The 14,820-nt window shown below is 40.4% G+C and overlaps 1 protein-coding gene across 5 annotated transcripts in view; it reads left to right on the top strand.

Annotated features, from left to right (window-relative positions):
* The window catches only part of wrn (WRN RecQ like helicase), a 134,495-nt gene that overhangs the window by 13,663 nt on the left and 106,012 nt on the right, over positions 1–14,820 (top strand). For all 5 annotated transcript variants that reach the window (XM_059965363.1, XM_059965364.1, XM_059965361.1 and 2 more), the window contains 2 exons: positions 9,114–9,186; positions 9,655–9,766. In XM_059965363.1, coding sequence (XP_059821346.1) covers positions 9,114–9,186; positions 9,655–9,766 — 185 coding nt within the window. The remainder of the gene's footprint in view (positions 1–9,113; positions 9,187–9,654; positions 9,767–14,820) is intronic.

The following is a 14,820-nucleotide window of genomic DNA, read 5'->3' as shown; positions in this document are numbered from 1 at the left end:
ATATCGTCTTTGATATCTTTACTAAGCAAGAACCTATCAATGTCTGCTTTAAATATACCCACTGACTTCTCCTCCACAGCTGTCCCTGACAATGAATTCCACAGATTCACCACCTTCTGGCTAAAGAAATTCTGCCTTATTTCTGTTCTAAAGGGATCTCCTTGTATCCTGAGGCTGTGCTCGCTGGTCCAAATAGGAAACATCCTGAACATGTCCATTCTATCTAGGCCTTTCAACATTCAATATTCCAATGAGGTCTTCTCTCCTTCTTCTAAACTCCTGCGAGTACATGCCCAGAGCTATCAAATACTCCTCATATGAAAATTAAACCAAAACCTCTGAGAGACTGGGTGAGGGGATTCACACTGTGAAGCGCTTCCAAATAACTGAGTTCCAAGTCGAGAAAAGTACATATTACAAAACCAGTAAAGGCAAATGGTGAAAAATAACGATTAAAAACTAACAAAACTGACGTAGCAAAGGCAAAGTTAGCGGTCTACAAAAAATATCCATTCCCCACTCTGACTAAACTAACGCAAAGAATGAATACGTGACTATACTCATTTTCTTCTACCTTGGCCAAAACTCCCCAACAACCTACTGTAATGCATAATAAAAATACGCAATACGAAATACAATACAATTAGACAGAAAATAGATTGATGGCTCCTACATCCCAGCTACTAATTATTACGATGTAATAATTACAACTACAATACTACAAAAATGGGTGACGTTAAATCTTCAAGTGTAAACATCTTAATGTTTATGTAAATGTCCACTTTCTTCTTTCTTCTTCAAGACAAGTCATGTAACAGTCATCTGGGCCAGAGGTTATTATCACTGAGCCCAGTATAGAGTGATCTGTCAAGTCAGTAAGACAAGTCAAAGTCATGAAGTCAAACAACCAAAGTAAGTGAAGCTTTTAAGTGAAGCTGTAGCTCCTCAACCCTCTGCCTTCTGCAAAAGACAGATCTTGTTCATGGGTTAGTCCAGACAGCTGGTCTTCGTCTTGATGCACACCTGCTGCACAAATCCTCCTCTGTCTGGAAAGAATTGAATGACTCTTCCCATTGATCCATGAGTTGCGAGGTACTGTGTCATCAACTATAAGCACAATGTCTCCTTGGATGAAATTAATTTTATACTTGACTGTTTCTGACATCCCCGTAATTGTGGTAAGTGCTCCTTCTGCTCTTCATCTCAAAAGGTCCAAAGTAGTCCACCTCTACATGTATAAACATAGGTTCATCTGGAGAGAACCTGTGCTGAGGTAGATCTGTAGTGTGCTGGCATCCTGGAGCTGTGTGCAGTCATCGACTAACAACACACTGAGACAGGATTCTTCTTTTAGCATTATTACTGCCTTGAGTCTAGTATTTTTGGTGCAACATGGACAACATGTCCCATTTCTTGATGAATATGCCTCAGAAGGATGACTGAGATATGGAGATTCTTTGCCAGTATAACAGGATGTTTAGATTATTCAATGATAGACGCCTTACTAAGCCATCCACCAAATCTCAAGACACCATCTTCAAGTACTGGATTGAGTTTGAACCTAATGGCTTTTTCATTTTACACTTTCTCCTCTTTGCAAACTTGAGAAATCATCTGGAAATCTTTCTTTGGAAAAACCCAATGATTTCTATTTCAGTCTTTCTAAACTCCTCCATGATAGACAATCTTGGCCCATCTGACCTTTACCCCTTCCCATCTCTCTCTCTAAAAAAAAATCCTTGTAGTTCTTCATCCAAGTCAGACTGAGCAAGAGCCATGCTCAATTGCTTCCTCTTCTGTATAAGAAACAAGTGCAGGTTCTTAAATCGTGAGGATACAGGCCAGTGTCTTCCTCAAACAGGTCCAAGACAAGAAGAGATGAATTATACGTGTTACTGCATCCACCTTCTTTTTAGTCTGCACAGCATTCATTGTAATTGAATTCCAGATCATCTAGCAGGAATTCTTCAGAACAATCGGGATTCTCAAGCTAATCCCTTCCTTCTTCAGGAATGCTTCCACCTTCAAACCTCTAGTGGCCACATCTGGCTTCTAGAGATGTGGCCAACTTGTTTGAAGTGTTTACATACCTTCACTGAGATGCCTGTGAGACCTTAAGAATTTCTGAAACTGTTTGTACCAAAGGTTCGGAAATTGGAAGTTTAAGTCTTGCTATACTTCAGTACAGAAGTACAATTAGTCCAATACACTGAGTTATGAAGCTGCATGTGCAGCTTTTCCTCCATGATGTGTCCATGTGGCTTGCCATCTTAGCAACAGTGAGCTCCATATAAGGGATGAAAACTGACCTCATTGGAGCTACTCTAGATTTTCCCACAATAAAAGCATTGTACACCTGAGAACGTTTGTTGTGCAACAACAGATAAGTTACTGCTCTGTAGCCAACTTTGCTTGCATCTGTAAAGTGGTGTAACTGCAGAGCAGTAACTTCTTCAAAATCCAGGGGCTTCAAACATCTAACAATGTTAAAGTCTTCCAGCTGACGAAGTTCTTCCAGCTGGTTTGTCCACACATGAGCAACTGATATTGGTGTAGTGTCATGCCAGCTAAGCTCTTTCTTACATAGATTTGTAGGATCTTCTTAGCAGTTAGTACCATTGGACTCATGAGTCCTAAAAGGCTAATAGATGGAACTAACTATGGAGAATATTCCCCTTTCTGCTGAGTGGTCTATCTTGGACCATGATCTTAAGCTTGAAGTTATCAGACTGGATGCACCATTGCACACTCAGTGCTCTATCCACCAAAGGTATACCTTGATCCAAATCCAAATTTTTCATGATATGGAATATACTAGACTTGCCCATTGCTGAGTTCCAGTTCCTCTACTGTCACTCTTTTGGCATAATCTTTGCAGATGACACCCTTCATGAAAGCTGTGTAGTCACTATGAATTGACAAATCCCTCTTAAACTTCTTCCTTAGATCTAGAGTACACTGTTCTACAATCGTCCTGTTATTTGGCATGTTAACCTCTTTCTTTCTCAAAGGTAAACTTACCTGATAGTGGCAGTCTGCCAGCTTTGCATAAGTTGCAACCAGCTCCATGAATTTGTGGTAGTCTCTTGACAAACCAGGTTGTTCATCCTGACTGCATTCAAGTGTCTTCCTTAAACTGTTGCTGCCAAAGCTCATCCAAGTTCAAAACTGAGATCCTGTTAACTGTCAGCTCTGGCTCTGCACAGTTTCTCCGATCACTATTGTCTGCTTTCAGTGGTCCATTCACTGTCGAACCCAAAATTGTTCTAATCACACAAGGTCCATTATTACTATTGCAAATCACTTGCAAAGGCGCTAATACTTTAGGCACATTTATCCTCATCAGCAGCTTATTTTCCTAATCGGTCTCTAGCAAATGTACTTGTTTCAGGGGAGACCATCCCTGGAGATCCCTATGTCCTGGAATGTTCCCTTGTGGACAGGCATTCGTTTTTGTGTATAGATGTTAGGTAGTTCACAATAGTTTTCATCATCTAAGGCAGCCAGTTCCAATCCTGAAACAATGTAGCTATTCATGATCTTCTCTTGACCCATGGTGTGTAAGAGAGTGTGTGTCCTTTTTCCTGTAAGGTTGAGCTTGATCATGAGGCCCACCATGCAAAAAACTGTTGTATTCCCTTGATCTAGGGAAGCATAAGTAACCATTGTCTTATTGCCCTTTTTAGACTTCACTTGTACTGGAACAGTGGGAAGTTTACAATCCTGATCGCCAACCCCTGTGAGGCCATTGAATACCAGGGCACTATCCTAATTACCCTGTGCCTGGTTCTTCCACGGTTTGTTTTGATTCTGCCCCTTTGTTGTTAGAGCAAATATGAAGTATGCTGGGATGTTTAAAACTGCAATCTTTGCTGATGTGTCCTTTACACAAACTGCCAAAGCAGACACCATTTTCGTTTAGGAAGGCAATCTTTTCACTGTGAGCCCTCTTCTCCAGCTAAGGGCACAAATCTACTGTGTGTTCACCCTTGTAGATCAAATAAACCCTTCCATTAGTCCCAGGTTCAGTTTTAGCTTTACTTCTCACAGTGGTCACAGTAGTGGCAACCCTGCTTCCTGTAACCTTAGAACAAAATTGTGACTTAGTTTTATTCACACCTTTGCTTATTGATTATGATGGAGCATCCTGCATTTTCCAAACACTGGATCTGTAACAATCTTTACTTGCCTTTCAATAAAATCAACAACGTCAACAAAAGTAGTCTTATGGTTTTGCCTTTCTTGAAGTCACAGACTACAGTTCTCCATTTAACCCTGAGCTTATAGGGCAGTTTCTTTATTACAATTGTCATACTGGCGGGTATGTCCAGCTCAAACATGTACTACACTTCTTCAATGCCATTGCAACAGCCTGTAAGAAAAAGACTGTAGTGTTGAAGAGCTTTCTCATTTTCAGATTTGTTAGGTACCCAAGAAAGAACATTTTGCATGTAGGCAGATGCAATTTTACCAAAATATTTCTGTAGTTAATCCCTAGCCTTAACATCCAAGGGTCCATATATTGGCAACTTTTGACAAGCTCTATATGGCTGTCATTCTTGCTTTCAACATTATTCTCAAAGACCCTCATGAATGCATAATACTGCAATGGATCACCATTGTAGATTTGAATCTCTCTTTTAGGCAAAGATGAAAGGCATTGTTGTTGTGCTAATAAGGTTGATATTTTGATTTCTCATAATATCAATTATATTGTTTTGCCCTCTTGTTTGAACCAAGAGTGTTTTCATGCTGTAAGTGCAAGTGAATGTCCACATGAGCACTTTGAGCTGTCAGATGTAGCATAAGTTCAGAATGCCGCGCTAGTGCAGGCTGAGAGTAAACACTTTGAACTACCTCTTGAGGGTTGATATTAAGTGTTTTTTTTGTGCCTTTTCAATGTAGAAATTCACACAGGACTGTTTTGCTAGAGCACTTTTAACATTTGTCACACTTAAATCCCTTAGTGCATTAACTTTGGCTACTTGTGTGGCAATTTCTTCCTGCAAATTTAGCTTCACACATCCTTTTCTGGAGCTGTTCCTCTTGCTCTTTCATCATGTTTGTCCTTCAATAATTGTTAACGTTCCTTTAACGCAGCTAAATCAGCCTCTGTTTTAAATTGTGCCCAGGAGATAGTTGACACAAAAGATTTTCTTATTGCAACCGAGCTTTGAGTGTTGGCATTTGCCACACTGTTGCTCAGTTTCACGTCAAATTGTGAATCCTCTACTATATGTGTAGTTAAAACATACCTTGGAATTGAGAAACATTGTCTGTTGGAAAGTAAGACATATTCACTTATGGCAGCAACATGATCTTCAATGTAAGATGCTTGGGTCAACCATTATTTCACAACTTCTGAATGCATGGCTATAGCTATCAATGCTTAAGAAACCTTCATTCTATTTTTCTTGTTTGCCCTTGGGAAGTAAATAAATCAGTATTTGATGTTGCTTAGCAACAGTTTCACAGAGATTAGGCAAATTATCCAAATGGTATTGCACTTGTAGCATATTTTCATTATTTTTCATAAGATCCGTAAATGATAGTATTAAAACTTTAATTTTGTTCATAGTTATTTTATGCTCCTTTTGAAGATTTGCAATTCTTTTGACTTAGCTTTGGCAGTAAGGGGTTTAGTTCCTCTTTTGCCAGCTCTGACTTCAGGGCCATTGACATCAGTTCCATGCTTTGATTCAGTCATATTACTTTCACAAAGTGCACTGGTGATATTCCTTTCAATAAACATAGGCAACAAGCAAACTGCCCGACATCCACAGTGCTTGAACCTGCCCAATTTCGGCAACCGTGGCAATATTTCACCACTTCATTAAAACAAGGCGACAAACTCTCAGGCAAATACCACATGATCAAGCACTGATCTTGATGGAGAGACAGTGATGACCATTCAGAACTGTTCAAGCCACAAATGCACAGCATGAATCAACAAAAGGTCATAGATAATCTGACCGCAAGCTGCTCCTGTTGCCAGCTTCTCGGTATTGCAATTCCAATTTTGCCATCAGGTCTGAGGCAATCCTTTGCTGTAAACTGGTGTTTGTTTGGTATAACTACTTTTTGTTGCCAACATGTAACAGCTATTTGAAAACAAGATTAAAGACACTGAGAGACTGAGTGAGGGAATTAACACTAGCAAATAACATTAACAAATAACTGTTCCAAGTTAAAGAAAGTACACTCAATCCTTTATTACAAAATCAGCAAAGATGAGGGACAAAGACGATCAAAATTAGCAATTCATAACTGAAGTAGCGATAATGAGATTAGCAGTCGACAAAACATATTCATTCCCCACTCTGACTATACAAAAGCAAAGGGTGAATATGTGACTATACTCATTTGCTTCTGCCACACCGAAACCCCTGTGACAAAATACCGTAACCCATAATAAAAATGCGCAACATCAAGTACAATAAAGACAAAGTAGATAGATGGCTCCTACATGAACTAAAACATCAAATTACGTCTAGCAACAAATTATGGGATAAAGCAGTTCTACATTCTTCAGTGGAAAAGAGAAATAGGAAGAGATTTAGCTCCTGAGTCTAATTGCTGTTCATTTAGATCAGGGATTCCCAAGCTGTGTCCATGGGGTTAGTGGTAGGGTCCATGGTATAAAAAAAGGTTGGGAACCCCTGATTTAGGTTATAGTTGACCTGTCCCATCTCTTATCAACCTGTTTTGGTCCATAACCTTGTGCTTTAAAAAAATAATGACAGAAGGAGGTGGCATTTAGCCCTTCAGCTTTGCTGATTCTCAACATAGCAATCAATTCCCTCTCTTATTTTTGGCAGACCTATAACTTATTCTTTCTCATATGCCCATCAAATTTCCTTTTGATTCTTTTGCTACTTACTTGGTACTTATACAGTTTCTACTTAACTATCAGATCAACTTTGAGTTGTGGAAGGAAACCAGGAGAATGTGCAAATTCTACACCATCATCAGAATTGAACCTGAGTACCTGGTGAAGAGTTTCTGATTTGTATAACTTTAATTTGTTTGCTTGTGTTACGAACCCCGTAACTGGGTTACTTACCAGCAAAGATAGAGGCGACCGTTGGAGTCTGGTGATACTATTTTTAACAGTATTTATTAGTAAAAATACACAAAAACAATATCAATGCAAATATACAGATAATATACGTCGTCAACACTAAACCTAAAAGTGCGGGTATAATAATAATCAATAAGAAATAAGCCCTATCATTGTCTAGGGGATAATGAATTGTCCGATGGAAATATAAAGTTCGTTTCAGTTCACACAGGCTGCCGTTGTTTGTTTGTCGCTGTGTTGCAATTGTTGGAGAGAGAGAGAGAGATAGAAGAATGGGAACAGTTACCGCTAAGTGTTTTGCCAACCTTCCTTTATGATTTCGATTCGTCGGTGTCTCGTTGTTGTGGCCGTTCAAGTGTGATCCCTCCTTTAGCTAAACCGTTTTTTCGTGATGAGCCCGCCACCCAGGCAAGGGAGGACACACATGAGCTCTCACCGGCTTCGCTATAAAACGCTGTCACTAGATTTCTAGCATTTCTCCTGGTGTGCCTAAGGGATGTTCCGCAGACCCGTCTTTTATCCTCACTCACGGGGTCTCAGATGTCAATCAGGTTGGGATGATGCAATCCCTCAACCAGATCACTCTGGTTGTCCCCTGAGGGGTTTTAATGAATAGTACAGTACTCAATACACAATTCCTTCTCCAAGAGACAATAGCAGTAATTAGTGGTTCCGTTCCGCTTATGTCAGGAGACATTCCACCTGGTTGTGTATTCTGCATCTCTCTCTCTCTCTCGCTCTCTCTCTCTGTCTCTCTCTCGCTCTCTCGCTCTCTCTCTCTCTCTTTTCCTGACATGCTGTGTATTTCTCTCATTTCCTGGGTCTCATACCCGAAATACTAGCGATCTTGCGATTCTCAAAAAGGAGGGGGCGAGTTTGCACCCTTCGGCCCCTCAGAGTTGCTCCACATTCGTAACACTTGATTCTAATTTCCGACACTTTGATAGGAAGCTATGTGGAAAGGCTAGGCACATTTCTGATTGAGAAAGTAACCATTTTTTGTTTCTGAGCACCTCAGGATGTGGTATTGAATGCTATTTGCACAATGGCTTGTTTATCTGAGTATCTTGCTTCCAATGCAGTGCTTGTTGTGTAAGGTGAAATTTTGAGAAATCAGTTGTGATTTGGATAGAGCTAAGAGGTTATCCAAAAGTTGTAGCCAATGGCTTAACTGTATTACCACTTCAACTAGTAGGGAGTTGTGGCCCAAATAATCCATGTATTTGATTTTCATGTCAATTCGATGTGGGTGTAGAGAACCCATATAACATTTCACCAGGTCAAAAGGAAGTTATGTAAAGGGAACAGTGAAGTGAACTATTTTGGCCTTGCAAAGCTTCATGTACCTGGTTTCAGAGTGGTATTGTTGGAAGGGTGGGATATTAGTTAGTCCAAGCTTTCCATGGTAAGCTAGTTTACAGTATTTAGGTTAAACATGTCAAGAATGAAACCTGGATTTAGAGAACTGAGTTTTTTTTTAGGAGAGTGACCCTTTTAATAAGCACTGAATAGATAAGTTATGAATTGTCATACATTTTTTAATGTCGGTTTTTATAGAACCTATAGCACCATAGCCCAATAAGTCCATGCTGGCTGTCTGAGAGAATTCCAGTCAATCCATTACTTTGTTCTACCCTATAGTTCTGTAAATCTATTTACCCCCTCAAGTGCCTTCCCGTTATAGTTTTATATTTTTCCACAAACCTTACAAGCAGGTAATTTGAGATAATTACTATTTGCTAAGAAATCTCCTTGACATTCCCTTCCTGTGCAATATCCACTATCTTAAATCTTTGTCCCCTGGTCTATGTGTCACCGGATGAAAGGAGCAGCTTATGTTTGGCTCCTTTGCTAAGCTATTGTCTTTTTTGTGCTTTGCCATTTGAGCCCATGCACCATTTCAATACTTTGATTTGCTGATGTTTATCATATTACTGAAGTTAACAAAGGGTTATATTTATTGTCTTTTGGTCTTCTATGGTGATATTTTATAGTTAGCAAAAACTATATTAATTTGTCTTTATTTTACTAGGCTGGTCTTATAATTTATCAAAAATTAAATAGTTTGGATGTTGGCAGAGGAAAGCAGCTTCATAATAAAGATGGTAAGTTGAATATGAGTGGATATATTGTCCAATTGGTAGCTGCACTTTCTGAAGCTTGCTGAGTTCTTTTACTCCTGGGAAGACTTTGGTTTCGCCTTCAATCAGGCTTCTTTTTTTCACTCCTTTGAGATTACCATTATTAATAGTTGTGTGTTGCACAGTTCAGTGAATTTTGATTAGAATAGTGTAAATATTGAGCTTGATGAATATTAATTTATTATTTTTTCTCGCTTTACTGATACAAGTTCTCTTTCATGATCCTGTTTCATGAATTTATTATAATTTATATTTATCTTTTTCATAGTTAACTGTGATGTCACACAACATTTGCTTGAGCAGTTGTTAGACCATGTGTTTGATGTTAGATTAGGATGAACTCTGTACCTGATGTGGCTGTTATTTGATAAATAAATAAACTTTCTGCAATATTTTTGCCAGGTGATAATTTCTTTCTTTTCTATTTTCCAGACCAGAAGCTGCTCCCAACTCTTTTTATAAGATCTAATCTGATCTCTATTGCCCATGAGATGGAGCATTTAGCACAGATGGTTCCTTATTCCCACATTAGTGGCATTGAAAGGTTAGTGATGTATAGCTACTGAATAATGATATGTTAGTGTCAATTTTTTGTATAAAATTTAAACCAAAATATGCTGGAAATCTGAAAGGGAAAAAAATCCCTGCAAGAACCACTCAGCAGTTCAAGCTGCATCAGTGCAGAGTAAGAAACAGGGTCAACCCTTCAGGCCAAAGACCTTTTACCAGAATTTTAAAAGTGAGAAAACAAGCTGCACATTTCAGGAATGTTCGTATATGGAGAGAAGAAAGGGAATCTCTGCAGAGAAGTAGAGACCAAGGTTGCTCAGATCTGGTTAAGGTTACCTGTAGCATTGATTTAACTTTTTGAGCTGCTGCATTGTTCCAGCACTTTTGTTTCAGAATTTTAGTAACAGTTCTGAACTTCAGTTACAGCAACTTCCCTTGCTCATTACTATTTAATTCTGACATCAAAAGTAAGGTTGTCCAGGCTGTTACATGGACAACCTTAGGCTCCATCATACCACAAGAATGACCTTTTTCTCTCCGTGTTTTCCCAACTGCAATACCAGTGGGACATCAGAGATTGCTGTATACTTTGCTTCATGCTCTGCCATTTCGGATGTGGCGCTGTAGTCCGATGGCTTCACCATTCTCCGCAAAGACAGGGCAGCTCAGTCTTTTAAAGAAAGAGGTGGTGGAGTATGCTTTGTTATTAACTCACCGTGGTGGACAAAGTGGCAGTTGGCAGTCTCAATCCTGCTCATCTGACTTGGAAAATCTCACGGTCAAATGTCATCCATTTTTTCTGCCATCTTCCTGGTAGTGCTGTACAGTGGGCCCTCCTTATCCGTGAGGGATTGGTTCTTGGACCTCCTGCGGATACCAAAAAACGTGGATGTTCAAGTCCCTTATATAAAATGCACATATATTTATATTTTATTATGTAGGTTATATGCAATGTATTTGTATATAACCTACGCACATCCTCCTGTATACTTTGCATCATCTCTAGATTACTTATAATACCTAATACAATGTAAATGCTATGTAAAATAGTTGTTATACCGTAATGTTTAGGGAATATTGACAAAAAAAAGCTGTACATATTCCTCTCGCTCACAACACAAGCAGTGAACAAACAAGACGCGAGGCGAACAATGATCAAACGACGAGTAAAATGTTTAATCATCTCTAGATTACAGAACTTATAACATCTAATACAATGGAAATGCTATGTAAATAATTGTTACACTGTCTTGTTTGGGGAATAAGGACACCTTGGAGGAGGCTCAACTGTGGAGGTTGAGGGCTGAGGATCTTCAAGCATTGAACGTCGGGACTTCAGAATTGCAGATGCTTTAGTTAGAAACATTGTTATAGGAAGCTGTCTCTTTTTCTTTTCATCATCAAACAAATCTTGCAGTGGTTGTAGGCATTTGTTATCCCTCAGGTTACATGGAGGCTTTGTTTCATCGAGGATCATATCCTTTTAAAACCTGCACCTGTTGAAAAACATCTTCTTCCAGAACAAGCCAGTTTCATCACAATTGAAGACTTGCTCTGGAAGGTAGCCTTTCTCATCTGTGAGTTTCTTGAGCTCCTCTGGGAACGCTGCTGCAGCCTTGGCATTAGCTGATGCTGATTCTCTCATGATCTTTACGTTCTTGAGGCTGTAGCACTTTACATAGCCAGCCAGCCATCCCTTACTAGCCTTAAACTCTTTTCTCTTGCTCTCATCAACCCCGTCACAGTAGTGCTTAGAGAGACGAAGAACTTTTTCACGTATAATTTGGCCATGGATAGGGATATGCTTTTGTGATAGGCTTCTAATATTTCTACTTTCTCGGTGAGAGATAGCACTTTATGCTCCCTCTTAGCCTTTGAGGAATTGCTTTGACAACCTAACTGCTTTTTAGGAGCCATTTTTTTCACAGGAACAAAGTAGCGAATGAACGAGATGTGAGGCCAACAATGCTTGAACAACAAGTGCTGGAAAAGCACTTCCGGTTTTCCCGATTCGCAGTTGGTTGAATTCGCGCTTGCAGAACTCCCGGATAAGGAGGGCCAACTGTACATTCCACTTCAAGTCAACATCAGGCAGCACTGGAGGAGCTGAGCACTGTGATCAGCAGTCATGAAACAGGACACCCTAATGCCTTCCCTATCATTGCCGTGTACTTCAACTGGACCAGTTTGAAGAAGTTGCTGAACTATATCTCCTGTAGAACCAGCAGAGCCAACACTTGTAACCACCGTAATACCACCTTCAAGAAGACTTGCTGTTGCATCCTATATCCGCATTTTGGGATGTCTGATCATTTGGTTGTAATTCTACTCCCGCTATATCAGCAGAGACTAAAGACGGCAGCACCAGTGGTGAGGACCAAGAAGGTAAAGGAGCTTTGAGTTTGTGGACTGGGCAATATTCAGGGATTCATCTTTGAATCAGAATAAATACACCATTGTTGTCACAGACTTCATCAGGACCTGCGTGGACGAGTGTACGCCTACAAGAAAATACTGGACATATCCAAACTAAAAGACATCGATGAACCAGGGAATTCGTAGTCTGCTGAGGGCTAGATCTGCAGCTTTAAAGACTTGTGATCCAGAACTATACAGGAAGTCCAGGTATGACCTACAGAAGGCATTTTAAAAGTAAAAAACCAATTCTGGTTGAAGTTAGATGCACATCAGCTCTGGGAGGGTTTGTAGGCCATTACTTCCTAGAAGTCAAAACCTAGTATCATGAATGGCTGTGATGCTTCACCCCAGATGAGCTCACCCCTTTTATGCATCTTTTGAAAGGGAGACTAAAACTATACCTGCGGAAATCCCTGCAGAATCGGATGACCCTGTGATCTTTGTCTCAGAGGCTGATGTCAGGACGTCTCTGAAAAGTGTGAGCTCTTGCAAGGGTGTCAGGTACTGATGGCCTGCTTGATAGGGCACTGAAAACCTGTGCCAACCAACTGGCGGGAGTGTTCAAGGACATCTTCAATCTCTCACCGCTGCAGTTAGAGGTTCCCACCTGTTTCAAAAGGGTGACGATCATACCAGTGCTCAAGAAGAACAGGGTGAGCTTCTTAAATGACTATCACAGAATTGCACTCATGTCTACTGTAATGAAGTGTTTTGAGAGGTTTGTCATGGCCAGAATCAGTTCCTGCCTAGTTAATACCTGGATCTGCTGCAGTTTGGCTTTCGCCACGATAGGTCTCCAGCAGATGCAATCTCACTGGATCTCCACTATGCTTTGGATCACCTGGACAATAGCAATGCCTATGTCAGGTTGCTGTTTATTGATTACACCTCAGTATTCAGCACAATCATACCTTCACTACTAATCAGCAAGCTCCAAGCTCTGGTCCTCTGTACCACCCTGATACCAGTGTGGATTGGAAATAGCATATCCTCTTCACAGCCAATCAACACTGTCGCACCTCAAGAATGCATGATTAGCCCACAGCTCTACTCTCTGTACACCCGTGACTGCTTGGCTAGGCACAACTCGGGCAGCATCTATATATTTGCTGATGACACAACTATTGCTGGCAGAATTTCAGGTGGTGATAGAGAAGTATACAGATGTGAGATTTTAGTTGGTTGAATGGTGTTGCGACAAAAACCTTGCACTCATCGTCAGTAAGTCCAAGGGTTTGACTGTTGACTTCAGGAAGGGGAAGTCGAGGGAACACACACTTGTGGAGGGATCAGCAGTGGAAAGGGTGAGCAGCTTCAAGTTCCTGACATATGTGCAGAGATATTAAAGTTGATTCTGATTCTGAACTTAAACATGTTTTCACTTCTCTAATTAGGATGAAGGGTCAGATTTGTTTCAGATACTGCTTGACCTGCTGAGTGTAGCAATGTTTTTGCCTGACTTAATTTGCATTTCCATTTGTGCTTGTTATTTTTCTAAGTTTCAGGCCTTTTTTTTTAGCAAATAGTGGTTTGGTTTGTAGTTTGGTTATGTAATATTTAAATTGATGTATGGATTTTATGACAATTATGTAAAGGTATGTCAACATTTATGGAAGCAAACAATATGCAACATAGTAGCATTGAAAATACAACGCATAGTAAATACAGTGAAAAAGCAGATTATTTGAATTCATTTAACACACACAAAATGCGGTGGAACACAGCGGGCCAGGCAGCATCTATAGGAAGAGGCATAGCTGACATTTCGGGCCGAGGCGACCCAGAGCGATAGAGCAGTGAAAGAAGTGCATGGAGTAAAGCCAGATCTAACATACAGAGAGGCTTTGAGGAAAGAGCAGCAGAATAAAGGGCATAAAGATAGTAAGGTAGAAGGGCTAAAGTGTGTGTACTTCAATGCAAGAAGCATCAGGAACAAAGGTGATGAACTGAGAGCTCGGATACATGCATGGAATTATGCTGCAGTGGCCATTACAGAGACTTGGCTGGCACCAGGGCAGGAATGGATTCTCAATATTCCTGGATTTCAGTGCTTTAAAAGGGATAGAGGGGGGGGGGGGGAAGGGGAGGAGGGGTGGCATTACTGGTCAGGGATACTATTACAGCTGCAGAAAGGGTGGGTAATGTAGCAAGATCCTCTTTTGAGTCAGTATGGGTGGAAGTCAGGAACAGAAAGGGAGCAGTTACTCTACTGGGAGTATTCTATAGGCCCCCTGGTAGCAGCAGAGATACCGAGGAGCAGATTGGGAGGCAGGTTTTGGAAAGGTGCTAAAATAACAGGGTTGTTATCATGCATGACTTTAACTTCCCTAATATTGATTGGCACTTGATTAGTTCCAAAGGTTTAGATGGGGCAGAGTTTGTTAAGTGTGTCCAGGATGGATTCCTGTCACAGTATGTTGACAGGCCGACTAGGGGGAATGCCATACTAGATCTAGTATTAGGTAACGAACCGGGTCAGGTCACAGATCTGTCAGTGGGTGAGCATCTGGAGGACAGTGATCACCGCTCCCTGGCCTTTAGCATTATCATGGAAAAGGATAGAATCAGAGAGGACAGGAAAATTTTTAATTGTGGAAGGGCAGATTATGAGGCTATAAGGTTAAAACTTGTGGGTGTGAATTGGGTTGATGTTTTTGCAGGGAAATGTAC

This window comes from Hypanus sabinus, chromosome 3, assembly GCF_030144855.1.
Source record: "Hypanus sabinus isolate sHypSab1 chromosome 3, sHypSab1.hap1, whole genome shotgun sequence".
NCBI classification, from domain to species: Eukaryota; Metazoa; Chordata; class Chondrichthyes; order Myliobatiformes; family Dasyatidae; genus Hypanus; species Hypanus sabinus.
The sequence above is the reverse complement of the archived record's forward strand: the minus strand, read 5'-3'. Positions and strand labels throughout refer to the sequence as shown.